Genomic DNA, 26,954 nt, shown 5'->3' on the forward strand with positions numbered 1-26,954 from the left:
CCCGGCCAAACCCTCCCCTAACCCAGACGATGCTGGGCCAATTGTGCGCCGCCCTATGGGACTCCCGATCCCAGTCAGTAGTGATCCAGCCAGGATCAAACCAGGGCCTGCAGTGACAACTCTAGCATTGGGATGCAGTGCCTTAGACCATTGCGCCACTCAGGAGCCCTGATACTGATGTGTTGATGCTGCTGTCTTACTCAAAGTCTCTCTTGAAAAATAGATTTTTATCTCATCGAGATTACCCTGGTCAAATAAAGGTTAAATAAATAACATTTCTAGGTTGCCCGGGATGCTGGTCTGAATCTAGCACTAAGTATGTTTGACTAGAGACTTTTTTCAGTCATTGTTATCTCTTGACCAATAGTCATTATCTCTTGACCACCCCTACCATTATTAAAATCAATTTTTATCTCTCTCAGTACCTCTGTCATCAAGACTTTGTTCAATGCTTTGTATGTGGACAAAGGAATGTTACAGTGCTCCTACTACGGCCATGTGAGAGGAGAGGACAGTCCTCTGTCCTACACGGAACTAAACGGTAATGCCCCCAAATGGTCTTGTTGACACACACCATAAACATGCCTGTCTACATGACGCAGCCTAGACAGACAGCAGCCCAGATGAAGTAGAACTGCAGCTGCATGTGTTTAGTAAACATGTCCACCAACCACCGCACATGAGTGACAGAGAGAGACTCAGGGTGGAGGAGTAAACGCAGCGGACCAAGGCCAGGACCTTTCTGCACCACCTGGACACTTCCCAGGGACACTACACTCATCATCAGGATCCTCCACCCACTCTCCTCTCCTCTCCCCCATCAACCCCCCATCGCCTTGAACCCGAGAGAGTAAATATTAGTGTGATGGGGAACTTGATCACATCCACATTGGCTGGCTGGCCTCTGTGAAAAACACTAGCTTTGTCCAAAAGGGAAGCGAGGGGGCTGGTGTTTTCCACTCTGTGTTTAGTCTGAGGGCTTTGCTCACAGAACTACCCTCATCAACAACCCTGCTGTTATACGGAACCCTCACCTCTGAGGATCACAGGGGAGGAACACACAGAGGGAGAACATCAAAACAATCCAACAGAAAGAGAGATGACTAAACACAGATCTGACCATTTCACACAATATAGTAGTATATTTGTGCAACAAACGATAAAGAGTAGCTTTTTCACCTGTTATTCAGCAGATCCACTTTATTACAACATAAAACAGACCAGCGTTTTCCATCCACTACCCATTCCAGTTCAAGAGCTCCCCTCTGTTTGCTGAGAGACCCATACAAGGGGGATTTATAGAGGCAGATGAGAGGGTTGAGTTGGTGGTTTGTACCTGTCTTTATGGATGTGTGTGGGGCTTAGTGGAAGATCCTCAGAGGACTGAGGACTGAGTCTGGTCAGATGAGGAGCTCCCTGACAGCTGAGAGGCAGCAGATGTTGGAAAGGAAGAGAACTGCTGCCGGCCAGACCAGAGCACAGTTTAGAGACAGCATTGCTCTCACAGGACAGGAGCCAATAGGCCACACAGAGCGACAGTGGGCAGGCCAATGAGGACGGGAGAGCACTGCACACAGTGCGCAATGTGCTGCCTGGACAGGAAAAAGGAAACCCAGTGTCAAGTAGACAATGAGACCTGCTAGATGGATAGGATAGGGTTGGGAAGAGTCATTGTTGGTTGCTTAAATAGGCAGAAAAAAGGGGTCTTTGAGGTCCTCAAAAGATGGATAGGTATTGATAACAATAGGAGGTTAGTTATAAGTTTATCTGAAAAAATAAATAAAGACAACTAAAATGAATTGAAAATAGACTTTTTAATTTGTGACATTAAATGTTGCCTAATCTATGAATGTTTCAAATTGTGAATATGTATTGTGAATGGTATGGATCCTAAAGCAGGTCGTTTTGTCTGAAAGGATGCTTCAAAGACACAGAACCTTTGAGTGAGTCTTTGACAGGTTTGTTTTATTGGGCCTTACGAAGATCTAGCCTACTGTACAAGCCTAGTAATCATCATTTCCATAAAAGGTTATAGGCTCTAATACACAAAATTAGAAGATGCACAACAATAAACGATAAGGCATTAATCCATACCTTTTTTGATAAATAGAGGTTCGAGACGCTGCAGAAGACTCTCTGTTGAGCTGTGTCCCAGTTGAATATTTGTAAAGACCCGTCCTCCAGGTTCCGTGCGCTGCAGAAGTCAGCCACAGCAGCAGCACAATCAAACTGAAACTTTTTCGGGAAAGCGCGGACACGCAGTCGGGTTGACACGCTCCCATTTCCGCGGCGTCAAAAAAGCACAGGCTGAAGAGTTCCTAAAAAAGTGAGCTAGTGAGTGGATTTCTTTCCAGTTCAAGAAAAAAATATACCTAAAAGTCCAGGTTTTCGCTTCACGGAGAGAGAGCGCATCCCTTCATCAACCAAATACATAAAATACAAATATCAACTACACCTTTACCGTTATAATAGCAAAAAAGAACATGGCTTCATTTTAAATATCACGAAAAGAWAGGTAAAAATGACAGGCCGAAAACAAAAATATTCAAACATTCACCGACTTTGCAGAAAGTTCCCCACATGCCCTAATCTATTTGCAGTGTTCCGAAGCAACCAGACGAAATAGGTAGGCTAATGTGACTGGCCGGTCTCTTTTCTTTTCACTATCAGCACTCCCTCCCTCCGTCTGTGCGTACTGTAGCCTATCTCAAGTCGAGCTACTCACAATGGAAATAAATTAGTCTCCTTCAGTCTTTTAAAAGCACAGCCCGCAGTCTTTTACCCTGCCCATTCTCTATTTCAACATTTCACCGCAAACAAGGCACGTTTAAAAACAGATTCCCTTTAAGCGTCTTTCGTCATTATCAACACTGAACTATCCCGGAGTGATTTATGTCATATTCCTAATCCTAAATCATTATAGTTTCGAAATTCTACAGTAGTAGGCTACACGTGGGACTCATGTGAACAGAATACATGATTGTGAAATAAAGAAGTTAGTCCGATGCATTCTGATGACAATAAACATGCATACATAGCTCAATATTATGGTGGTGATGATGCTGCTGCTGAATTAGTCTTTAATCTCTGTTAGTGAGAGTCTATAAATGCCCATGCTTTATTCTAAGGATACAACACCTAGATGCCAGACACACTTTGCATTGTGTCATCTGGTTTATATTATCATGCAGTAGAGACATGCTCTGTATCGTTCTCAGTGGCATAGCGCAGTTTCGCTGAGCGCCCAGCAAGGTCCAAGTAAGAAAAAACGAGCAGTTTTATAGCTAATCTCATGCCATTTTACACATTTTGCCATGAGGCTGAGAGAAAATGTTGCTGTTGCTCATGGATTCTTGAAAGACGGGACAATCGCAAACATTTATCTTGATATTAACACAATTTGAAATATATTTAATCAATAAGGTGTGGTACACGGCCAATATACCAAGGCTAAGGGTTGTTCTTACACATAACGCAACAAGAGTGCCTGGACACAGCCCTTACCCGTGGTATATTAGCCATATACAGTTGAAGTCGAAAGTTTACATACACTTAGGTTGGAGTCATTAAAACTCGTTTTTCAAACACTCCACAAAGATCGTACTTTTTGGAGAAATGTCCTCTGGTCTGATGAAACAAAAACAGAACTGTTTGTCCATAATGACCATCGTTATGTTTGGAGGAAAAAGGGGGAGGCTTGCAAGCCGAAGAACACCATCCCAACCACGAATCACGGGGGTGGCAGCATCATTTTGTGGGGGTGCTTTGCTGCAGGAGGGACTGGTGCACCTCACAAAATAGATGGCATCATGAGGAATTGAAAATTATGTGGATATATTGAAGCAATATCTCAAGACATCAGTCAGGAAGTTAAAGCTTGGTCGCAAATGGGTCTTCCAAATGGACAATGACCCCAAGCATACTTCCAAAGTTGTGGCAAAATGGCTTAAGGACAACAAAGTCAAGGTATTGGAATGGCCATCACAAAGCCCTGACCTCAATCCTATAGAACATTTGTGAGCAGAACTGAAAAAGCGTGTGCGAGCAAGGAGGCCTAGAAACCTGACTCAATTACACCAGCTCTATCAGGAGGAATGGGCCAAAATTCACCCAACCTATTGTGGGAAGCTTGTGGAAGGCTACCCGAAACGTTTGACCCAAGTTAAACAATTTAAAGGCAATGCTACCAAATACTAATTGAGTGTATGTACATTTCTGCCCCACTGGGAATGTGATGAAAGAAATAAAAGCTGAAATAAATAATTCTCTCTACTATTATTATGACATTTCACACTTAAAATAAATTGGTGATCCTAACTGACCTAAGACAGGGAATTTTAACTAGGATTAAATGTCAGGAATTGTGGAAAAACTGAGTTTAAATGTATTTGGCTAAGGTGTATGTAAACTTCCGACTTCAAAGGTATCACAAACCCCTGAGGTGCCTTATTGTTATTAAACTGGTTACCAACGTAATTAGAGCAGTAAAAATGTTTTGTCATACCCGTTGTATACGGTCTGATATACCACAGCTGTCAGCCAATCAGCATTCAGGGCTTGAACCACCCAGTTTATACAATTTGATAGATCAAAGTATCAGCTATCACACTATGTAAAGCAGAAACCCTCAACTAGATTTTTTCTTGAGAGAATTGTCGGGGGCAGTGGTTAAGAGCATTGGGCCAGTAACCGAAAGGTCACTGGTTCAGAGTCAACTAGGTGAAAAATCTGTAGATGTGCCCCTGAGTGAGGCACTTAATCATAAATACTCATGGAAATCGCTATGGATAAGAATATCTACCAAAATGGAGGCATAATTACAAATAATTTGTTGACTGCAAAAAGCCCAAACAGATGTAAGGTTTGACTAAAACCTAATCATTTCAAACTTTGCTTATGTTTGTATACGATCACGTGTATCTCTATTATGCGGGAGAATACTTGGGAACATATTTCTTAAATTAAAAGCACTTGGAGCTGATTTCCTGGTGTTTATACAGTATTTTATGTTAGTCTACTATGTCAGAAAACTTGGGGAACCCTGATGTAAAGCAACACCCTCCTAAGTATAATTTTTTTCTCATAAAATTCAATTAACTGGATTTATGTCAACTCTGACAGACACCATAAAAGGCATTTCATTTTCACAATTATTGTCCAACAAGGCCTTGATTGTTTTAATTCTAACATAGATTATTCAGATATGCAATAGAAATCTCCAAATTAATGTTTTTTTTTTTATAGCACTACTATATGCTCCAGGGCTAATTTCATTAGCATTTTGGCATGTTTTTCTAGATTTAGAACATAAAACAACATTTATAAAGCAAACATTATCCCTTAGGTCAGCACAGCAAATACTTCAATTGTTTGTTGCAGAACAGTGATTACAAAAAAAATGGATTTTTACTTAATTTTATTGATCTTAAACCATCAATGACAGAGTTGACAACAGATTCTCTAAACAGACATATTTTTGCCTATAAAAATAAAAGTTCAATACAAAATGTGTAAAATATGGAAAATGTATTACTTGAAAATCCCCAATAGAAGCATAACTATTCTATCAGATCTTTCAGCACTCTGACAGAGTTGACATTAGACAAAAATCTGATGGAGTTTATGTTTTAAGGAGTTGACAAAAATTGAATTTTTCTTCTTCATTGATGTGGTATAGACAATAGCAATTTTCTTTTTCCTCAGTTGCTTTATGACTATAAAACCTAGGTAAATGTAACATATTTGAAYTAAAATTCATATCTATTTTAATCTATAAGGGAGATGGAATTGACAGTTTATGGTTGTGACCATGGTGATTCCAATATTGTTTGTTTAAATCTATCACAAGTAGAGAACTTTACAGACCATGWGTGGTCTTGTTGCACTACATGTAATAAGGACATGAGTGGAGTACCACAGTATGAGCATTAATACCCATAAAATCTAGTGGTCAAACAAGGAAATGGTTCCAAACATTTTTCCACCATTCATTTTTTAGAAACACTTAAAATAAGGGCTGTGTTTTGTGTAGGCTTACCTTGGTGTGAAGTTTTGGTAAACGTGTAAATCTCTCTTGGACAAAGTAACTTTTCTCAATATATTCGCCTGTATTTACCCACCAAAAATGAAATGCTAACTAGCTGCTAATATGTCTATCATAAAGAACTACAAATGCAATGATGATCTTGACTGCCGAATCGAGGCAAAGGTAAAAATCTCTGGATTAACAATCTAATGTTAGCCAAATTGAGTAATGATTAAATTGGCTACATTTCTATAAATTAACAATTCTGTGAACTGTCTTGTGGAAGTGTTAAATTGACACAATACCTGTTAGGAAAGGTGTCAGCTAGAAATGACATGCAGGGGCTTTCAGGGATTTGTAGTCTTGCATGATGTCTACGTTGATGCTAATTAGCATTTTGAATCTGAGAGTAAATAGAGCCAAATATATTGATAAAAGTCACCTTTTCTGAGAGATTTACATGGTTATCACAATGTCACTCCAGGGTAAGCCTACATGAAACACAGCCCTTATTTGAAGCGTTTCTAAAATTCCCTATGGGAAAAATGTATGGTGGAAAAACGATTGGAACCCTTTCCCTGATTTTATGGGTATTATGACACTTCCACTGTTAGGCTCTATAAGGGGTCTTTATGGTATACAGTGCCTTCAGAAAATATTCGCACACCTTGACTTTTTCCACATTTTATTGTGTTACAGCATGAATTTAAAATCGATTACATTTAGATTTTGTGTCACTGGCCTACACACAATACCTCATAATGCGTGTGTGTGTGTGTGTTTTTACAAAATGTATTAAAAATGAAAAGCTGAAATGTCTTGTGTAAATAAGCATTCAACCCCTTTGATATGGCAAGCCTAAATAGGATCAGGAGTAAAAACGTTCTTAACAAGTSACATAATAAGTTGCATGGACTCCCTCTGTGTGCAATAACAGTGTTTAACTTTTTTTTTTTTWATGACTACCTCATCTCTGTACCCCACACATACAATTATATGTAAGGTCCCTCAGTCAAGTGGTGAACACAGATTCAACCACAAAGACCAGGGAGGTTTTCTAATGCCTCACAAATAAGGGCACCTATTGGTATATGAAAATATATATATATATCCAATATTGAATATCCCTTTGAGCATGGTGAAGTTATTAATTACACTTTGGATGGTGTATCAATACACCCAGTCACTACAAATATACAGGCGTCCTTCTTAACTCAGTTGTCGGAGAGGAAAGACACCACTCAGAGATTTCACCATGAGGCCAGTGGTGACTTTAAAACAGTTACAGAGCTTAATGGCTGTGATAGGAGAAAACTGAGGATTTGGTTTTCTACGTTCCTGATTCATTTAGGATTTTAGACAAATCTGACGTAGTAAACCAAATCTCCGGACAAACATTTTAGGAATCAAAGTTTTGAGAGAAATATTATTTGAAGTCACAGAAGGCTATTGCAAGAAACTACATACAATATTTTTTCAGTTGATATACATTTTTGCCAATTTTATTAAAACGGTTAAATACTCTTTTGGAGAGTTTTAATTTCGGATCCTTTGCTCCGGACAAGGGCATTTGCAGGCATAGAGCCGACATGGAAATTAATATTGAAAGTATTTTGAAACCCCCCCCCCAAAAAAAATATTTTACCTTAGAAAAATTCCCTTAAAAAGTACATTTTTAAGCTCAAATTATGCAACAAAAGCTATTTTTTCAACTATAAAAATACAGTTGCTGTGCCGGACAAAGATTGTCCCAACTTTCAAGAATCCTTTTGCCATGAGGCTGAGAGAATATTTGGCAGTGTGAAAGCAAATTTCCTGTAAAAAAAATAAAATGGCATGGCTTATGATGCATCCATATGCTATATGTGGTGCATGTGCTACGTCAGTGATCCTTCTTCCTCCAGTCCCTCCTAATCTTGGTCTTTGTCCAGCCTTAAACTATGTGGTTGCCGTTTGCATCCTAACTCAGCAGCCTGTGGGCAGACCCTGGTGTTTGGGMAAGGTCCAGGCAGACAGAGCCAGAGAGCAGGGGTGGTGGGCTCTCTGTAACCTCTCTCCCGTGCCCAGTGGAGGTGGGACCTGGAAGGTTTCTGTCCAAACAGCCACTAACCACAGAGCTGTGGGCTGGTTCCAAGCTAAACACCTGGACCTGCAGCCTGCAGCCCAGTAATCTATATCTGTGGTCAGAGTGACTACACTTCTCTCAATGGGCAGCACTGTAGGGCTCACCAGCTGCACACAATCATGATGCTGAAGAGGAAGAGAGGCCATCTAAGAGCATGATTCATAACAGCACACAGTTACACCACAACACAGGGCAGACATCTTGGCATCCTGTCCCCCTGAGGCACACTGTATGTTGTGTGGTAGTTTGACTCCTATCACTACTGCATTTATGAGATTATTACGGCATTGATGATGACTGCACCCCCTTACACACATTAACACGTAGGTGGGCAAGCTTCCCTAATGTAGTGGCTTTGCATGGGGCTGTAACAGGGTTGTCGCAGACTCAGACACCCTTGCACAGATGGGCATTGAGACAGACTGGCGCAGGACTCTCCTCGCAGTGCAGTGGAAGCTTTGATCTACTCTCTGAGGTTCATCTGCTCCGAATCACACCAAACGGAAACTGCTTCAGAAGGCTTGACGGGGGGGATTGTAGTGTCTGCATTTTTTGTTTCAGGGCATCCTTGGCATTTTATGAGGCAGCAGACCGGCGCAGAGTGGAGCCAAGAAGGAACTGGAGGAGTTTAAGGTTAATGTAAATCCCTCCAGTCTCGCGCAGCTGAAAATGATCTTGGCCTCTGAAGGGGGAGGTAGGGGTCGTTTGCATTTTATCTTTTCCCTTTCTTGTCTTGTTACTTTTTTCCTACCCTTTTTTCTTCTCTCCACTGTGCAATCAAACATAAAGAGTTCCTTTACCTATTGTCTCTCTAAGGTCATGTATTACTGAAGTTCCTTTGACTAATTTGCCATCCACATACATGAAAAAGTAGACCATTCGGACTTTTCTATTCTATAGAGTGGCAACACAGACTTTTTACTGCCTCCCCCCTCCCTGTGTAGGCTCATAAAAGTGTCTCCAGCTCCTCTCCACAGTGCTGTCTGCTTTATGACAGCCATACTAGTGAAACCAGCAGGTGCTATCTGGCCTGCCCCCCTCACCCCTCTAACCATTGCCCCACACTGTCAAGACTGGTCACACTGCTCCCTGCTGTGGGATTATACAATACAGAGCTCGAGCTGGGTGACTTAAGTCAGATAATTCCAGGCAGAACTGCCTGTACATGTGCTGTATGTCGACGTCATGGTCATGCTTGAGCCCCTCTGTGACCCRGAACGCTATCTCACCTCAGTACCTGAGATTACTCAAAATCAGTCTGTTTGCTCACTCTGAATAGCTAAGGCAGAGAACAAACCACAATACTTATAGTCAGAGCTCGATCAAATAAATAGAAAGGAAAATAATATTGGAGGTCTAGGATAAGTTTGTGGAGTGTGCACTGTGGTCAATGTTTCACTCAGATACACATTTTCCAGACTCCTGGTTTTCCCAGTGACAGCTATAATCAATTTTTAGCCTCTATAGGCAGGACATATATCTCAAGCTCTTTGAAAATGGACTCAATTCCTTTTGGATTATGCATGAAAAAAACATGAAAGATGTTTCATTGAATTAAATTACAAACATATGAAGACAGCACATACACATCTGACCTGTACGATCATATTCAGACCTAAATCTACATTTAATGTGTGGGGATATACATTTTAAAACGCCTATCTTTAAACTATATCCGAATTGAGGGCCTCCCTTCCCCTATACGCCAGCTCTATGTAGTCAACGAAAAGGGGGGATGAAATATAACCTGGAGAAATAATGTTACGATTTTAATTAAAACTAATACAAAACAGACCTTGTTTTCCCTGTGGATTTATCTCCCCCGTCAGTCGGTCGAGGCGGCCTGAGCACAGATGCTGGGCGTTAGAAATGTCACGAGAATTAAGTAGAGAGAGGACTTAATAAAAATATCTGTCTTCAGAGATTAAAAATAGCAAGGGTTGGGGATAGAACCTTTGAGATCCAATGGCACGTCTTCAGAGGACTGATTGGAGACAGGAGTTCTGCAGTGGGTCTCTTCTCCACTACTCTGAGTGAACACAGGACTGGGGTGGGCTGCCACCTAGTGTTAATTCGTGATAAGAACAACTGTGGATTTTTTCAATTTTTTTAATTGAACCTTTATTTAACTAAATCAGTTAAGAACTAATTMTTATTTACAATGACGGCCTACCCCTGCAAACCTGGACGACGCTGGGCCAATTGTGCACCGCCCTATGGGACTCCCAATAACAGCTGGATGTGATACAGCCTGGATTCGAACCAGGAAGTGTAGTGACGCCTCTTGCRCTGAGATGTAGTGCCTTAGACCACTGCGCCACTCGGGAGCCCTATGTTCCAGAGAAATCGATTGATGTAATAGTATGCTAATAAGCATGTCACCAAATGTGATATTTGATAGTTTCCCAAACATTTAAAATAAATTCAGCCTTTAAAATGTGCCTTTAAATGATCTACATAGAAATCTAAAACAAATATAAACATCATCAGTCTGCGTTGAGGCACAGACAGACTCCCTGCAACACCCAGTGGGAGATGTGCTTGGTGGTAAAGAGATCTGCCTCAAACACCAGACCCACACCCATAGCATTCCTCCTCATGGACGTGGTGTACACTGGAGTCCTCAGAGTATTCTACGAAAAAAACACAGACATTTGGACACAGTTAGAAAGCGGCAAAACAGACATTTTAAAACAATGAAACTGCATTGCTAGAGAGGCCACTAGCGAAGTCACTAAGCACATGTTCTGAAGGGTCATTCTGCTATATATGGTGTAATTCTCCTGTCTTATCTGGCGTCCAGTGTGAATTAAAGTATGCTCCTTCTAATTCTCCCTCTCTCCCTCCCCTCCCAGAGGACCTGAGCCCTGGGACCATGCCTCAGGACTACCTGGCCTGATGACACCTTGCTGTCCCCAGTACACCTGGTCGTGGAGCTGCTCCAGTTTCAACTGTTCTGACTGCGGCAATGAAACCCTGACCTATTCACCCGACGTGCTGTTTTCGACTCTCTCTCGACCGCACCTGCTGTCTCGAACTCTGAATGCCAACTGACATTTACTCCTGAGGTGCTGACCTGTTGCACCCTCTACAACCACTGTGATGATTATTATTTGACCCTGCTGGTCATCTATGAACGTTTGAACATCTTGGCCACTGTTATAATCTCCACCCGGCACAGCCAGAAGAGGACTGGCCACCCCTCAGAGCCTGGTTCCGCTCTAGGTTTCTTCCTAGGTTCCTGCCTTTCTAGGGAGTTTTTCCTAGCCGCCATGTTTCTACATCTACATTGCTTGTTGTTTGGGGTTTTAGGCTGGGTTTCTGTATAGCACTTTGTGACATCAGCTGATGTAAAAAGGGCTTTAGAAATACAGTTGATTGATTGATTGAAGGGATAAGGTGGTGAGTGGCGCTGCCCCTACCTGTAGTTTGAGGCGATGTGCTTCTATGGGGATGACCTTTAGGATGGGCAACTGGACCACCAGTACTTTGGGTTTACTCCTGATCAGACAACCCCTCTCTATGTCCCAGTCTGCTCCCTCCAGATACAGGCCTGACACGAAGCAGCCTGGGAGAACACAAGCACAACCCTCAGTATCAAAGCATCACTGTCTGTCTGTCTGTCTGTCTGTCAGTGTTAGTATGTCCGTCCGTCCGTGTGTCTGTCTGTCTGTCAGTGTTAGTATGTCCGTCCGTGTGTGTGTTAATATGTCCGTCCGTCTGTCTGTCCACCTGTCCATCTGTCCGTCAGTGTTAGTATGTCTGTCCGTGTGTGTGTTAATATGTCCGTCCGTGTCTGTCTGTCCGTCCGTCCGCCCGTCCGTGCGTCCGTCAGTGTTAGTATGTCCGTCCGGGTGTCTGTCCGCCTGTCCATCTGTCTGTCTGTCCATCTGTCTGTCAGTATGTCTGTCCGTGTGTGTGTTAGTATGTCCGTACGTGTGTGTGTGTTAATATGTCCGTCCGTGTGTGTGTTAATATGTCCGTCCGTCCGTGTCTGAGGACTCTCACCCTGTCCAGGCCTCTCGTTGACCTCCTCCTCAGTGGTGTACTGAGTGACCTGTGTGTAGAGTGTGGAGCGGTCCAGCGGCCAGCCGTTCCTCCTGCATGTGGCCTGAACCAGAGCAGTCAGGTAGGACTCTGGGATCTGCAGCCCTGACAACCACATCACATTGGGCTCCCCTTTATCCACCTGGAAGGAAGAACCATCAAAATAAAACATAACTACACAACCACTACATACATGTACATACTGTATTTACAGTATGTACATTTATATGTACTATACGTCATGGATACTTTGATACCAAGAAAGTGTGACCTTGAATAACATATCTGCATGAGCAAGAGCTAATGGGGATCCTTATAAACTAAACCAATCTTCTGGGAGATGTGTACGATATGTCTCAGAGAATAACTGTATTAGAGAGCAGGATGTTCACCCAGGAGTTGTACTGGTCGTAACGCCTCTTGAAGTGGATCATCCAGTTGCCCAGGGACTTGAGGGTATCAGGTGCCAGCTTCCTCCAGATAGCAGGGATCATGCCGTTGAAGAGGGCGCGTGCCACCTCATCCAGCTCACTACTCATGCCCACCTCACCAGCCAGAGCCTACGGGCACAGACACATTTGTTAGTTCACATCCCCATACCAAACTATAGGTACTATAGGTATCTCACCTGGTTCCTTTAGTAAATATGCAATAGACAACAGCAAACGTTCTAAAGATAATTATACTGTTTTATGTAGATACAAAGGAAGGCCCCATGACAATCTGTCCCTGTAGTTCTTCCTCTTTCTATACCCCTCACTGTTCCTGCCTGTCTCCTCCCCCTCTCTCACCCTCTGCAACTCAGCCAGAGAGCGTCCAATCCTGACAATGAGCTTGTTGAAGCGCTCCAGCTCCTGCAGCAGCACAACGGAGGTGGGGGAGATCTCCAGGCCAAACTTCTTACGGATCACGTCCAGGTCAAACACCTGGGGCAGCTTGTTCTGGATGTCCCGGGCCACGTTGCTGATGTACTCATCCCTGCTGATGCCTCCACCAGACTCACCTGAGGACCCCGACAGAAAGGTGAGGAGGCCAGATTATGCTCAGTCTGTGTGTATGTGTGTGTGTGAGGTTTCTGTTACCAGTCTGCGGCTGCAGATCTATCAGGTGGGTCCACATGTCGCGGGCTGCCTGTGTGTAGTATCCAATCTCAGCATTGGGGTGCAAACCAAACACCTCTGGAGTGTTGGCCAGGGGCAAGGTCTCAATCTCCCCTGTGATACATAGCAAGTCAATCAGAGAAGATGGATGACAACTACAAGTTAATAACAACAATGGCGGTGCAGCAGAAATCGTATGTAAAAAGCTACATTTGAAGTCTGTATATCAGACCAGTGATGAACCACATCCACTGACCAACATAATTTTCCTTGGGCCCGTCAGGAGGGATCTTGTAGTCCACCTCCTTGTTGTGGAAGAAGTGAAAGGGCTGGAAGGTGTCAAAGATGAAGTCTCCCAGGTACTCATCCATGTAGACCGTCAGGATCCTGCGGTCAAAGCTGTCTATACACCTGCCTCCATACATTACCTGAGAGAGGGAGCGCAAACACGCACGCACACACACAAATGGAAGCCATTAGTGCTAGGCTATTATACTAATAGGATTCTGTATTATCATTGTTAAGTCAATGTGATGTATGAATAGGTGAGCCTGACCTCTCCTATGAGGTACTTGAGACTTCCCCAGGGGATCTTAGCGTCTCCCTGAGTGTGGGCTTTGGTCAGGTAGGTGTCCAGGATCTCCATGCACACCTAGTCAACAGAGAACATCCACATCAGCACACACAAAGAGTGGAGTTACAGTCATGACATTTAAACTGATCAGCAAAAGGAAATTACTATGAAGCAAAATGTAATCAATAGTGTAAGTCCTGTGGATGCTGTTAAAAACAGTTGTTTTCCCACTCACCTGGAAGTCAGACTCGTTAAAGTCGTAGGACACGTTCCAGCCGATCTTGCCGTACTTGCGTCTCTCCTGCACCACAGCGTGGAAGAAGGACAGCACGTAGACCAGGCTGCGGTAGGCCGGGTGGGGGCAGCCCATCAGAGTCTCGTGGGCGATCTTAAAGAAGGTTGCCCTCATGTTCAGCTTCAGCCCGTTGGGAGGCTCCGTCACCACCTGGATGAACAGAGAAACAGAGATCAGGTCCTAAAGTCAATTCGCTTCAATCCTCAATGGCTCAGTTCTGCCGTGATTAGGTGAACGAATCGGGCTGGGGAGACTGTATGGTGTTGGATGAGTGAATCAGAGATAGACGGACAGACACTTTATCATAAAACTAAGTCACATTGTATACAGTTRGCTGCACTAGGCAACAGTCTGTGTTAGCTGCAGTAGGTAGCAGGTCTGTTTGACTAAGTTAGAGCTCTTCCTCACCTTGAGAGACTTCTGTAGGATGCCGATGGGAAAGTCTTTGATGGGGTCAGTGGTGAGCCACAGTCTGAAGTCAGGGTGGGCCTTGGTGATCCTCTCCAGGGACTTCTCTAGGTCCTTCAGCCACTTCACCAGCAGGTGGCAGTTCTGCAGCATCAGCCACTGGCCCCGAGATACCGCCGTTTCCAGCAGCTGCAGCGCCACCTACAGCACACAACAACAATACTGTATCATACGAACAACATTCCAATTAGCTTTGTGGTTGAATGTGCACCAAAAGTACATGTGGTATGCAATCTGGTTTCCGCTCAGGTTATAGATGTGTCACTGTAACCTTAAATGTCCTAAATGATGTCTCAATTGCCCTTGATTCTAAGCAATGTTGTGCTGCTATTTTTATTGACTTAGCCAAAGCTTTTGACACGGTAGACCATTCCATTCTTGCGGGCCGGCAAAGGAGTATTGGTGTCTCTGAGGGGTCTTTGGCCTGGTTTGCTAACTACCTCTCTCAAAGAGTGCAGTGTATAAAGTCAGAACATCTGCTGTCTCAGCCACTGCCTGTCACCAAGGGAGTATCCCAAGGCTCGATCCTAGGCCCCACGCTCTTCTCAATTTACATCAACAACATAGCTCAGGCAGTAGGAAGCTCTCTCATCCATTTATATTTTTATTTTAACCTTTATTTAACTGGGCAAATTAGTTAAGAACAAATTCCTATTTACAGTGGCGGCCTACCCCTGCCAAACCCAGACGACGCTGGGCCAATCGTGCGCCGCCCTATGGGATTCCCAATCACGGCCAGATGTGATACAGCCTGGATTTGAACCCAGTGCAAGGGACTATGCCTCTTGCACTGGGATGCAGTGCCTTAGACCACTGCGCCACTCGGGAGCCAATGTGTGTATATGCAGATGATAGAGTCTTATACTCAGCTGGCCCCTCCCCGGAGTTTGTGTTAAACACTCTCCAACAAAGCTTTCTTACTGTCCAACAAGCTTTCTTAACCTTAACACCTCCAAAACAAAGGTCATGTGGTTTGGTAAGAAGAATGCCCCTCTCCCAAACAGTGTGATTACTACCTCTCAGGGTTTAGAGCTTAGAGGTAGGAGTAGGGTTTAGAGCTTTAGGTAGTCACCTCATACAAGTACTTGGGAGTATGGCTAGATGGTACACTGTCCTTCTCTCAGCACATATCAAAGCTGCAGGCTAAAGTTAAATCTAGACTTGGTTTCCTCTATCGTAATTGCTCCTCTTTCACCCCAGTTGCCAAACTAACCCTGATTCAGATGACCATCCTCCCCATGCTAGATCACGGAGATGTAATTTATAGATCGTCAGGTAAGGGTGCTCTCGAGTGGCTAGATGTTCTTTACCATTCAGCCATCAGACTTGATACCAATGCTCCTTATAGGACACATCACTGCACTCTATATTCCTCTGTAAACTGGTCATCTATGTATACCGGTCGGAAGACCCACTGGTTGAGATACCTACTGCTGCCCTCATCCTCCACATACAACACCCATCCCCAAAGCACACACATCCCTGGGTCTCTCCTTTTTCAGTTCACTGCAGCTAGCGACTGGAACGAGCTGCAAAAAACACTCAAACTGGACAGTTTTATCTCTATTTCTTCATTCAAAAACTCAATCAGGGACACATTTACTGACAGTTGTGGCTGCTTCGTGTTAAGTATTGTTGTCTCTACCTTCTGGCTTTGTGCTGTTGTCTGTGCCCAATAATGTTTGTACCATGTTTTGTGCTGCTACCATGTTGTGCTGGTGCCATGTTGTTACCATGTGGTGTTGCTACCATGCTGTGTTGTCATGTGTTGCTGCCATGCTATACTGTTGTCTTGGGTCTCTCTTTATGTTGTGTTGTGGTGTCTCTCTTGTCGTGATGTGTGTTTTGTCCTATATATTTTTTTCTTATCCCAGCCCCCGCAGGAGGCCTTTTGCCTTTTGGTAGGCCGTCATTGTAAATAAGAATTTGTTCTTAACTGACTTGCCTAGTTAAATAAAGGTTCAATAAAAAATAGAAAAATAAATTGTAACATTGGAAGCTCTATTGCTGTGATTAATGAGTGTTGTCTGGTACCTTCTCCTGACCTTGTCCCATGGCCAGAAACTTGAGCCTGCTGCCCCCAAAGCCAGACCTCTCAGCAAGCTTCATGAGGTCACTGGCTGGGTCGGAGCCGGGGCTCAGGATGAACACGATGGGGGAGTTGGGTGAACTCTGCTCATAGATGGCCTCGAAACTGATCACAGGGGGCTGCACATACCTGAGAGGGAGGGTGGCGAGGTAGACAGTAGAAAGTGAATAGGGAGAAACACTAAAGTCTCATCTCCACAAGTCAAGATATTTTGGATCAAAGCAATAGGAGTTCAGGTTTGTTTACAAGTAGGAGAACGGTCTATTACTTCTCTCCCATGGTGATGGTGACATAGTCAGTGACAGCCCGGTAGACTCTGTCCAGGCGGAAGCAGCGCAGCAACAGCAGCTTCTGGAAGGCAGTCAGGTTGTCTTTATACTTCATGGGGAAGGGAGCCTGCTCCGGCCCATCCAGGTCATACCACTGAGATGACAACAGAGAGGAGGGTTAACAATGAACCATTCTAGAGAGGACATAGGAACATATTCAGTGCATCACTAGGTCACAAGATTGGATGGTGTTACTCACAGTCTTCCACTCTGGCAGGTTCTTCTCCACGTCATCTGGTAGGGAGCCAAACTCAGCAGGGAAGAGCTCAGCCAGTCGTATGATGTCCTCCCAGCCCTGGCCTGGAAGCCAGGGACATGGCTTCTTCCTCTTGCTCATCTCCAGGGACAGGTTACCTGGATTGGGGAGCACAGAGAGGAAAAAAAGTGTATGTGAGTTATGCGTCTCCAAGTTGGTGTGCTGTGTTTATGTGAGTGTATGGTAGATGACATCATATGTCTCTCACCCTTGAGGAAGAAGTCCAGCTCCTCCTGGGGAGCCCTCCCCTCTGGCTGCCCAATCTTTATTGTCAAATTGAAGGAGAACAGCAGCTTGTGTCTCTCAAACAGACCTGAGTCACACACACACACAGTTTCAGATCAATCCCAGCTATCACATAACTGTTCCCACAAAAGTCCAGGTTTGACCATTCCTGAACACCCTGTCACCTCACCTGTGCATCCATAGTTGTAGACATTGTATGTCAGGGTGTCCATGATGTTCTTCAGCCTCTTGGGCAGGATGGAGTCAGGCAGGGACTTGCGCAGGGAGAAGTCAAAAACCTCCAGATAGGAGGCCAGAGAGTACTGGTACATGCTGTTCACCAGGGCCATCTCCGCCAGCACAAAGAACAGGATGGCACCGCGCTTGGCAGCGGGACGGTAGCCATCTCGCAGCTTATCAATGTCTGTTGATGTCTTCTCTGCCAGCTTCAGCTTCTCAAACACCTGGGGAGTTACATCAGAGAACACAGACAAAGCATTAAGAGAGCCCAGGCCTCATGCTCTCTGATGTCTTCCCCTTGAGAGTGAGTATATCCTGTCTCCTGACAAACCTCGCTGGCCTTGGACTTAGTCTCCTCCAGAGTGTGGACCAGCTCCACGTTATCCAGCATGTTGCCTGTGGAGGTGGCCAGCTCCCTCAGCAGAGAGTCCTCCAGGTCTTTCAGCAGCTTCTTGTTCTCACTGGTCTCCTGGATCAGTCTCTCCCGCTGCTCCTCCAGCTCCTTACGCTCAAAGCCCACGATCACACTCAGCAGCTGGTCCTCCAGACCCTTCAGGGTCACTGAGAGAGACACACACACACGCACACAGGCACACGCACACAAACTGTTACCCCACACACTCACACCACATACAGTGTAGACACAGGCGTGCTGACATACAGAGACGTCTCACCAGTGTAGTTGATGACCATGGCCTTCCCGAACACAGAGGGAGAGTACTTGGGGTTGGACAGTTTGGTGTTGAGGTAGAGTTTGAAGTTGGGGTCGTAGTCCACCTCCTTGTCCCCCAGCGTTATAACCTGCCGGCCCTCGGCTCCTTTCACGTTCTTCTCCAGGACGTTGTCGATCACAGGGTCAATGTACTCATCCACGTCTTGGAACAGGAAGGGAAAGCCATACTTGATGGCCATCTCCAGCTGCTTCAAGAAGTCTGGGTCGTTGAACGAAGAGATCTATGGAAGAGGTCAATCACATACAGTATAAGAATAACATCCAGTAAATGACTTCCAGTAATTTGCAAATGTAAAAGAATAATAGTTAGATCCTGTGAAGTCAGCTGATAAAGTTAGCCGTACCTTGAGGTTGAACTTCTCCTCCTTCTTTTTGATCCAGTTGAGGGCTTGCTGTTGGGGGTCGATACACATGGGGAAGCGGCTGGCCCTGGTGGTCAGAATCCCGTTCTGGACTGACAGCTCATCTGGAGGAAGGCCCTCTGACCCCCATCTACAACACAGACACCTTTACTCTCTCTCTTCCTCTCACACAGGGACGGAAACACACGCATWAAAAAAAACACACTCACAAATGCATGCATGAATGCATGTACGCACACACACACACCAACACACACGTACAGTCTCTGACCTGCTGATCTCCACCTCGTCGGTCAGTAGGCTCTCCACTCTGAAGGGCTGGCTGAGAGGGATGCCTCTCTCCAACACATCCTTCTCCCACACATCAAACACCATCTCATTCCTGAAGTCCCAGCTGAATGCCCCCTCGTAGCTCAGGAACGCAGCACAGATCAGGCAGTCACCTAGGAGACGCACACGACGCTGCTTCAACTCCTCCAGGTCATCTGTCCATCTGGGAAGAGGAAGAAGGAGAGGAAGACGAGATGAGGAGGAAGAGACAGATACAGAGATGGTAGGGCACAGACGTCATTTCAATGTCAAGTTTTGGTTTACATTTGGTTGAGTTGTCAACTAATGTGAATTCAACAAAACATTTCACSATGTCATTGGATTTAGGTTAAAAGTTGGGTGAAATGACATGGAAACAATGTTGATTCAAATATGGTCCACAGCCTTCAATTGGCTGTAAGTCATGCTGACGTTGATGACTTTTTGCAAATCCAATCAGTTTTCCACGTTGATTCAACATCATCACATTKAATTTTTTTGTTGAAATGACATGGAAACAACGTTGATTCAAATACGGTCTACAGCCTTCAACTGGCTGTAAGTCATGCTGAGTCTGTGTGTATATGCACTCCACCGTGCTGTCCTCACCGCTCATTCTCCGAGCCCAGGCCTGAGATGAGTTTGTCAGCAGCAATCAGCCTCCTCTCCATGACCTCAGCCTCCTCCTGCAGCAGCTGCTTCTCCCCCATGGCAGAACTGTACTTGTCCCCCAGCGCCCCCAGCTCCCTCTGGATGGTCCCCAGCTCATTCTGAATACGCTCCAGCTCACGCTTGCTCTGGAAGAAGTTCTTCTCTAGGCGTGCCACCTGCAACAGACAGCTAGGGGGGTTGAAACGCCACTAACACAACACTGCTCATTCTTAAAGGCTGGTACCATTTAAATGGCATGGGCCATGTTCTGGATAGTGTTATGCCTATAACATAAACAAAAGAGATCCATGACTATGGCACTTCCCCTGTGCCGATCAAAGTCATCACATTGCCTGGATCACGTTACCTTCTCTCTCTTGGGCTTGATCTCCCTGGCGACGTCACAGTAGCCCATGACAGCCTCCACAAACTTGAGCATCCCAGAGCCAGCCTTACTGATGGCCTGCATCTCCTCAAAGCTGGTGTTCAGGTTCTTCAAGAAGCCTGGCCAGGGGAAACACAGGGCAATAGAGTGAACATATACAGGTAACTGACAAAATAAAGAAAACACTTGAGTAAATGAGGCATACAAAGTATATTGAAATCAGGTGTTTCCACACAGGTGTGGTTCCTGAGTTAACTACGCAATTAACATCCCATCATGCTTAGGGTCCTCTATACATATGTCCAGTTGCCCATGAGTTTGGCTACCATGGCTAGAAGAAGCCACAGGGGTCTCAAAGGAGCATAGGGGATTTAGAGTGTGTGTGCGTGTCTCAGTCACCACTCACCAGATCTCAACCCAATTGAACACTTATGGGAGATTCTGGAGCCGCGCCTGAGACAGTATTTTCCTCCACCACAAACACCAAATGATTTCTTGTGGAACAATGGTGTCGCATCCCTCCAACAGAGTTCCAGACACTTGTAGAATTTACGCCAAGGAGCAATGAAGCTGTTCTGGCGGCTCATGGTGGCACAACACTCTATTAAGACACTTTATGATGGTGTTTCCTTTATTTTGGCAGTTACCTGTATCCATGTATTTGCTATTTGAGGGCTCATACTGCATATTAAAGTTGCATTACGGATAAAGTTAGACCTATTGTTGTCCTGTTTTGGCGTGAAAACCACAGGACTAAAGTGGCCTACCTACCTCTGACAGTCTTGACCTGGCTGGGGTTGATGGCATCACAGTCCATCTCCATCAATGCGCGCAGGAAGTTGCCCTCTGACATCATGCTCTTGGCTGACTTCCAGCTGATCTCCTTCTGGCCTCGCATCACCAGGATGCACTCACACACCACCTGCACCTGTTTGGGCGGCTTGGCAAATGATCTGCAAGACGAGCGGACAGAAGCACAACCAAAGAGACAGGCACAGGAAAAAAATTATCAATGAACATGAATGGAGCTCTAGGGCAACAACTTTTGTTAAAGCTGGAATCCGCATAAGGTGAAACAGCGCCACTGTATGACGTAGCGCCTTGGTTATTATTTTCTTTTGTTGATGAAAAAGAGGAGAGGAACATCTGGCATCATGGTAATTTAGAAGAAAATCACGCATGTAATGATGTCTGAGGGAAAAAACTGTGTTCGTTGTCTGAAATAACTTCTTTGTTGTTGTAATATCACAAATTGACGTGGCAGTTTCCCCATGTACGAATTGCTGCTTTAAAGGAGTCGAGCATGAAAACAATCTAAACCAGAAAATATTTGTTTCATTTCTATTCATTGGCTAATCCTACACCTCTCCAAGGGGGAAATATACAGTGTCTCAACACAGCACAGCAAGATCTGTAAAACAGGATTTACAGTGTCTTCAGAAAGTATTAACACCCCTTGACTTTTAACACATTTTGTGGTGTTACAGCCTGAATTAAAAATATATTAAATTGAGATTTTGTGTCACTGGCCTACACACAAAACCCCATAATGTCAAAGTGGAGTTATGTTTTTCGAAATGTTTACAAATGAATAAAAAATGAAAAGCAGAAATGTCTCGAGTCAATAAGCATTCCAACCCCTTTGTTATGGCAAGCCTAAATAAGTTCAGGAGTTCAAATGTGTTTAACATGATTTCTGAATGACTACCTCATCTCTGTACCTCACACATACAATTATCTGTAAGGTCCCTCAGTCAAGCAGTGCATTTCAAACACAGATTCAACCACAAAGACCAGGGAGGTTTCCAATGCCTCGCAAAGAAGGGCACCTATTGGTAGATGGGTGAATATAAAAAAAAGCAGACATTGAATATCCCTTTCATGGTGATGTTATTAATTACACGTTGGATGGTGTATCAATACACCCAGTCACTACAAAGATACAGGCGTCCTTCCTAACTCAGTTGCAGGAGAGGAACAAAAACCGCTCAGAGATTTCACCATGAGGCAATGGTGACTTTAAAACAGTTATAGAGTTTAATGGCTGTGATAGGAGAAAACTGAGGATGGATCAACAATATTGTAGTTACTCCACAATACTAACCTAAATGACAGTGTGAAAAGAAGGATGCCTGTACAGAATAAAAGTATTCCAAAACATGCATCCTGTTTGCAATAAGACACTAAAGTAAAACTGCAAAAAATGTGGCAACAAAAATGAACTTTTTGTCCTAAATACAAAGCGTTATGTTAGGCGCAAATCCAACACAACACTGAGTACCACTCTTCATATTTTCAAGCATGATTGTGGCTGCATCATGTTATGGGTATGCTTGTCATCGGCTAGGACTAGGACATTTTTTAGGATAAAAATAAACAGATTAGAGCTAGCTAAGCACAATCCTAAAGGAAAACTGGTTCAGTCTACTTTCCAACAGACACTGGGAGACAAATTCACCTTCAGCAGGACAATAACCTAAAACACTAGGCAAAATATACACTGGAGTTGCTTACCAAGACAACATTGAATGTTCCTGAGTGGTCTAGTTACAGTTTTGACCTAAATTGGCTCAAAAATCTATGTTAAGACTTGAAAATGGCTGTCTAGTAAGGATCAACTAACTTGACAGAGCTTGACGAATGTTTTAAATAATAATGTGACAATATTGTACAATCCAGGTGTGCAAAGATCTTTGAGACTTACCCAGAAAGACTGGGTGATTCTAACATCTAACAAAAGGTGATTCTAACATCAAGATACAGTTGAAGTCTGAAGTTTACGTACACCTTAGCCAAATACATTTAAACTCAGTTGTTCACAATTACTGACATTTAATCCTAGTAAATATTCCCTGTTTTAGGTCAGTTAGAATCACCACTTTATTTTAAGAATGTGAAATGTCAGAATAATAGTAGAGAATGATTTATTTCAGCTTTTATTTTTTTCATCACATTCCCAGTGGGTCAGAAGTTTACAAACACTCAATTAGTATTTGGTAGCATTGCCTTTAAATTGTTTAACTTAGATTAAATGTTTCGGGTAGCCTTCCACAAGCTTCCCACAATAAGTTGGGTGAATTTTGGCCCTTTCCTCCTGACAGAGCTGGTGTAATTGAGTCAGGTTTGTAGGCCCCCTTGCTCGCACACACTTTTTCAGTTCTGCCCACAGATTTTCTACAGGWTTGAGGTCAGGGCTTTGTGATGGCCACTCCAATACCTTGATTTTGTTGTCCTTAAGCCATTTTGCCACAACTTTGGAAGTATGCTTGGGGTCATTGTCCATTTGGAAGACCCATTTGCGACCAAGCTTTAACTTCCTGACTGATGTCTTGAGATGTTGCTTCAATATATCCACATAATTTTCAATTCTTCATGATGCCATCTATTTTTTGAAGTCCCTCCTGCACCAGTCCCTCCTGCAGTAAAGCACCCCCACAACATGCTGCTGCCACCCCCGTGCTTCACGGTTGGGATGGTGTTCTTCGGCTTGCAAGCCTCCCTTTTTTCCCTCCCTTTTTTTCCTCCAAACATAATGATGGTCATTATGGCCAAACATCTCTGTTTTTGTTTCATCAGACCAGAGGACATTTCTCCAAAAAGCACAATCTTTGTCCCCATGTGCAGTTGCAAACCGTAGTCTGGCTTTTTTATGGTGGTTTTGGAGCAGTGGCTTCTTCCTTGCTGAGCGGCATTTCAGGTTATGTCGATATAGAACTTGTTTTACTGTGGATATAGATACTTTTGTACCTGTTTCCTCAGGCATCTTCACAAGGTCCTTTGCTGTTGTTCTGGGATTGATTTGCACTTTTCGCATCAAAGTACGTTCATCTCTAGGAGACAGAACGTGTCTCCTTCCTGAGCGGTATGACGGCTGCGTGGTCCCATGGTGTTTATACTTGCGTACTATTGTTTGTACAGATGAACATAGTACCTTCAGGCATTTGGAAATTACTCCCAAGGATGAACCAGACTTGTGGAGGTCTACAATTTTCTTTCTGAGGTCTTGGCAGATTCTTTTTGATTTACCCATGACGTCAAGCAAAGAGGTACTGAGTTTGAAGGTAGGCCTTGAAATACATCCACAGGTACACCTCCAATTGACTTAAATKATGTCAATTAGCCTATCAGAAGCTTCTAAAGCCATGACATCATTTTCTGGAATTTTCCAAGCTTTTTAAAGGCACAGTCAACTTAGTGTATGTAAACTTCTGACCCACTGGAATTGTGATACCGTCAATTATAAGTGAAATAATCTGTCTGTAAACAATTTTTGGAAAAATTACTTGTGTCATACACAAAGTAGATGTCCTAACTGACTTGCCAAAACTATAGTTTGTTAACAAGAAATTTGTGGAGTGTTTGAAAAACGAGTTTTAATGACTCCAACCTAAGTGTATGTAAACTTCTGACTTCAACTGTAAAATTTTAGTGTCATCAAGATATATTAGTGTTTTATTTTTCCTTTTTTTTTTTATATATATTTTTTTACAAATCTTAGAATTTTTGACATTGAGTATTTTGTGTAGATCGTTGACAAAAAATTATAATTAAATCCATTTTAATCCCACCTTGTAACAACAAAATGTGGAAAAAGTCAAGGGGTGTGAATACTTTCTGAAGGCACTGTATTTTCTTGGAGTGTTGAAATTGAGTTTTCTATGAATTAGGATAAGGATCACGGAAAAAAGCATAGGTCACACTAGGTTCATACTTATATCCTCCTTCAACAGATGGATTAAAAACTCGAAACGTATTCCCAGTGAATGTTTTTGAAGTGTGGGTATGACGTATTTGATTTGTGTTTTTTTATATATGTTTTTATTGATTTGTGTCTAACCAAAGCTGCCTTCACTATCTATGAGGTTAGTGGTCTGGACCAGGTGTGTTCAGTTCAGTCCTGCTCCTGGGGGTCTGCTCTGTGTAAGCTTTAAAGCCACTGAGTAACTTGTTCCATTAATCAACATAAGACATTTCCCAAAATCACCATCTGTAATWTTCCTATGACAACATTTTCCTATTTTCCAGAGAGCCAAGGGCCGGGGAAGGGGCCAGATGACAACGTGACACTCCATCAGGACCAGACTGCTGACTCCTGGCCCAGACTGTCTGATCTGTCTGATGAGTGTAACCACTACATTATGGGTGCCTCCCAAATTACACTCTATTCCCTATATAGTGCAGAGTCAAAAGTAGTGCACTATATAGTGAATAGGGTGCCATTTGTGACGCAACCTCTGTTTAACTTGTGGGACACAAAACCAACCAGGTGGGTGCAGTGGAGCACAGAGGGGGGAAGGCAGGGAGGGGCACCTGATCTCAGTGACGTCAGACTTGTCCAGGCTCTGCAGGGCGATGCGGGCTGCCTCCAGAGCAGGCAGGGCCTCAGCCAATGAGCTCTCAGCATCCCTCTTCTCCACAGCGATCACCTTGTTCTGCTCCTCGATCTCCTTGGCTTTGTCCTCCGCCAGCTTCTTCTTCTCCTCAGCTACACAAGAAGGAGAGTTGTGTTTACTTGTACAGCGAACTTGTCTAAAGGCTCTTCCCAAATGGCACCAGATTCCCTATATAGTGCATTACCGTATGAGCCCTGGTCATAAGTAATGCACTAAATAGTGAATAGGGTATATGGAAAGGGTTACATTTGGAACTCAGCCTAATGCTGTGTTGACTGCACTGACCCACGGTGGTGTTGGTGGCGATCTCCTGCAGTAGGATCTCACAGGCGGAGGATTTCTCTGCTAGAACCACCTTCTGCTCTGCCAGCTTGATGTTGAGCTCAGCCAGCTGCACACTGGCCTCCTCCAGCTTATCCAGACCACCCTCCAGACGCTTACACTGAGCTGGAACACCACGCGAGGGACAGAGGGAGACAACTTTACTATCTCTCACACACGCAGGCACACACACAAAAAAAAACACAAATACCACTGCAATACAGCACAGCAGTAGCAGGGAAACCAAGGCTCTTTCATTAGGCTTGATATTTCTCCCACTCTGTGCTCCCTGTTACCCAGGATGTATTGGTCCTTGTCCTCCAGGAGGTTGGCGTAGGTGCTGATGAAGTCCAGGTAGTTCTTGGGGGTGACGTAGTTGCTGCGTCTGAGCTTCTGCAGGAACATCTTGCTGTAGTCACCCACCGAGCCATGCACCATACACACGTGAGCAATTACAGCTGCCGAGTGCCTCTCAGGGATCATCGGACTCTCACCTGTGGCATGACATTGATGGGTTCAGTTGCACCACTATAAAGCTTGTATAAACACCCTAATCAGAGTCAGTGATAAATGTATCGATTGTACAATTTTAGTACATTGTAGTGGTGGTGGAAGTGTGAATCTGTGATTCCATACCCAGGAAAGACTGAGCCACAGCATGCAGAGCCTGAGGAGGCCAGGGCAGGAACCAGTCAATACCAGTGTTGTTCACCAGCCCTGTGAGATAAATGAGACAAGGAGCAATTACATAAACTCTTCAGACAGTCGACAAAGCCAAGTGAACGGTAGTGAAGGGTTGTGTACCTGGGAAGTTCCTGCAGCGTGTCCTCAGGGTGTCTCCCACAGGGGACATTCCCAGGACAATGTGCAGGTTGTTGGCACTCTTGTTGACAAAGTACTGCCACACGCTCTCCTTGGACGGGCCAGAGCCCATCTTCATGGCCTCATCACGGAGCTGGTTCAGCACCATCTCTTTCTCATCATCTGGGAACAGAGCAGGGACCATGCCTGCACACACAGAGGGTTA

At 44.1% G+C, this 26,954-nt stretch overlaps 1 protein-coding gene across 1 annotated transcript in view; it reads right to left on the reverse strand.

Moving 5' to 3' along the window:
* Positions 1-5,942: 5,942 nt before the first annotated feature.
* Positions 5,943-26,954, reverse strand: part of dnah10 (dynein axonemal heavy chain 10) — a 47,819-nt gene continuing 26,807 nt past the window's right edge. Inside the window, exons 48-74 of the mRNA XM_070447047.1 lie at positions 26,732-26,935; positions 26,564-26,644; positions 26,224-26,421; positions 25,892-26,053; positions 25,524-25,698; positions 20,985-21,166; positions 20,196-20,332; positions 19,787-20,004; positions 19,140-19,361; positions 18,851-18,998; positions 18,448-18,727; positions 18,105-18,334; positions 17,724-17,997; positions 17,517-17,621; positions 17,252-17,406; positions 16,992-17,146; positions 16,669-16,852; positions 14,575-14,775; positions 14,107-14,316; positions 13,854-13,949; positions 13,554-13,725; positions 13,280-13,411; positions 12,989-13,200; positions 12,590-12,757; positions 12,159-12,339; positions 11,573-11,718; positions 5,943-10,783 (exon numbers count right to left, since the gene is read on the reverse strand). Of these exons, the coding sequence (XP_070303148.1) occupies positions 10,637-10,783; positions 11,573-11,718; positions 12,159-12,339; positions 12,590-12,757; positions 12,989-13,200; positions 13,280-13,411; positions 13,554-13,725; positions 13,854-13,949; positions 14,107-14,316; positions 14,575-14,775; positions 16,669-16,852; positions 16,992-17,146; positions 17,252-17,406; positions 17,517-17,621; positions 17,724-17,997; positions 18,105-18,334; positions 18,448-18,727; positions 18,851-18,998; positions 19,140-19,361; positions 19,787-20,004; positions 20,196-20,332; positions 20,985-21,166; positions 25,524-25,698; positions 25,892-26,053; positions 26,224-26,421; positions 26,564-26,644; positions 26,732-26,935 (4,775 nt within the window). The 3' untranslated portion in view covers positions 5,943-10,636. The remainder of the gene's footprint in view (positions 10,784-11,572; positions 11,719-12,158; positions 12,340-12,589; positions 12,758-12,988; positions 13,201-13,279; positions 13,412-13,553; positions 13,726-13,853; positions 13,950-14,106; positions 14,317-14,574; positions 14,776-16,668; positions 16,853-16,991; positions 17,147-17,251; positions 17,407-17,516; positions 17,622-17,723; positions 17,998-18,104; positions 18,335-18,447; positions 18,728-18,850; positions 18,999-19,139; positions 19,362-19,786; positions 20,005-20,195; positions 20,333-20,984; positions 21,167-25,523; positions 25,699-25,891; positions 26,054-26,223; positions 26,422-26,563; positions 26,645-26,731; positions 26,936-26,954) is intronic.

This window comes from Salvelinus sp. IW2-2015, linkage group LG15 (assembly GCF_002910315.2).
Source record: "Salvelinus sp. IW2-2015 linkage group LG15, ASM291031v2, whole genome shotgun sequence".
Classification (NCBI taxonomy): domain Eukaryota; kingdom Metazoa; phylum Chordata; class Actinopteri; order Salmoniformes; family Salmonidae; genus Salvelinus; species Salvelinus sp. IW2-2015.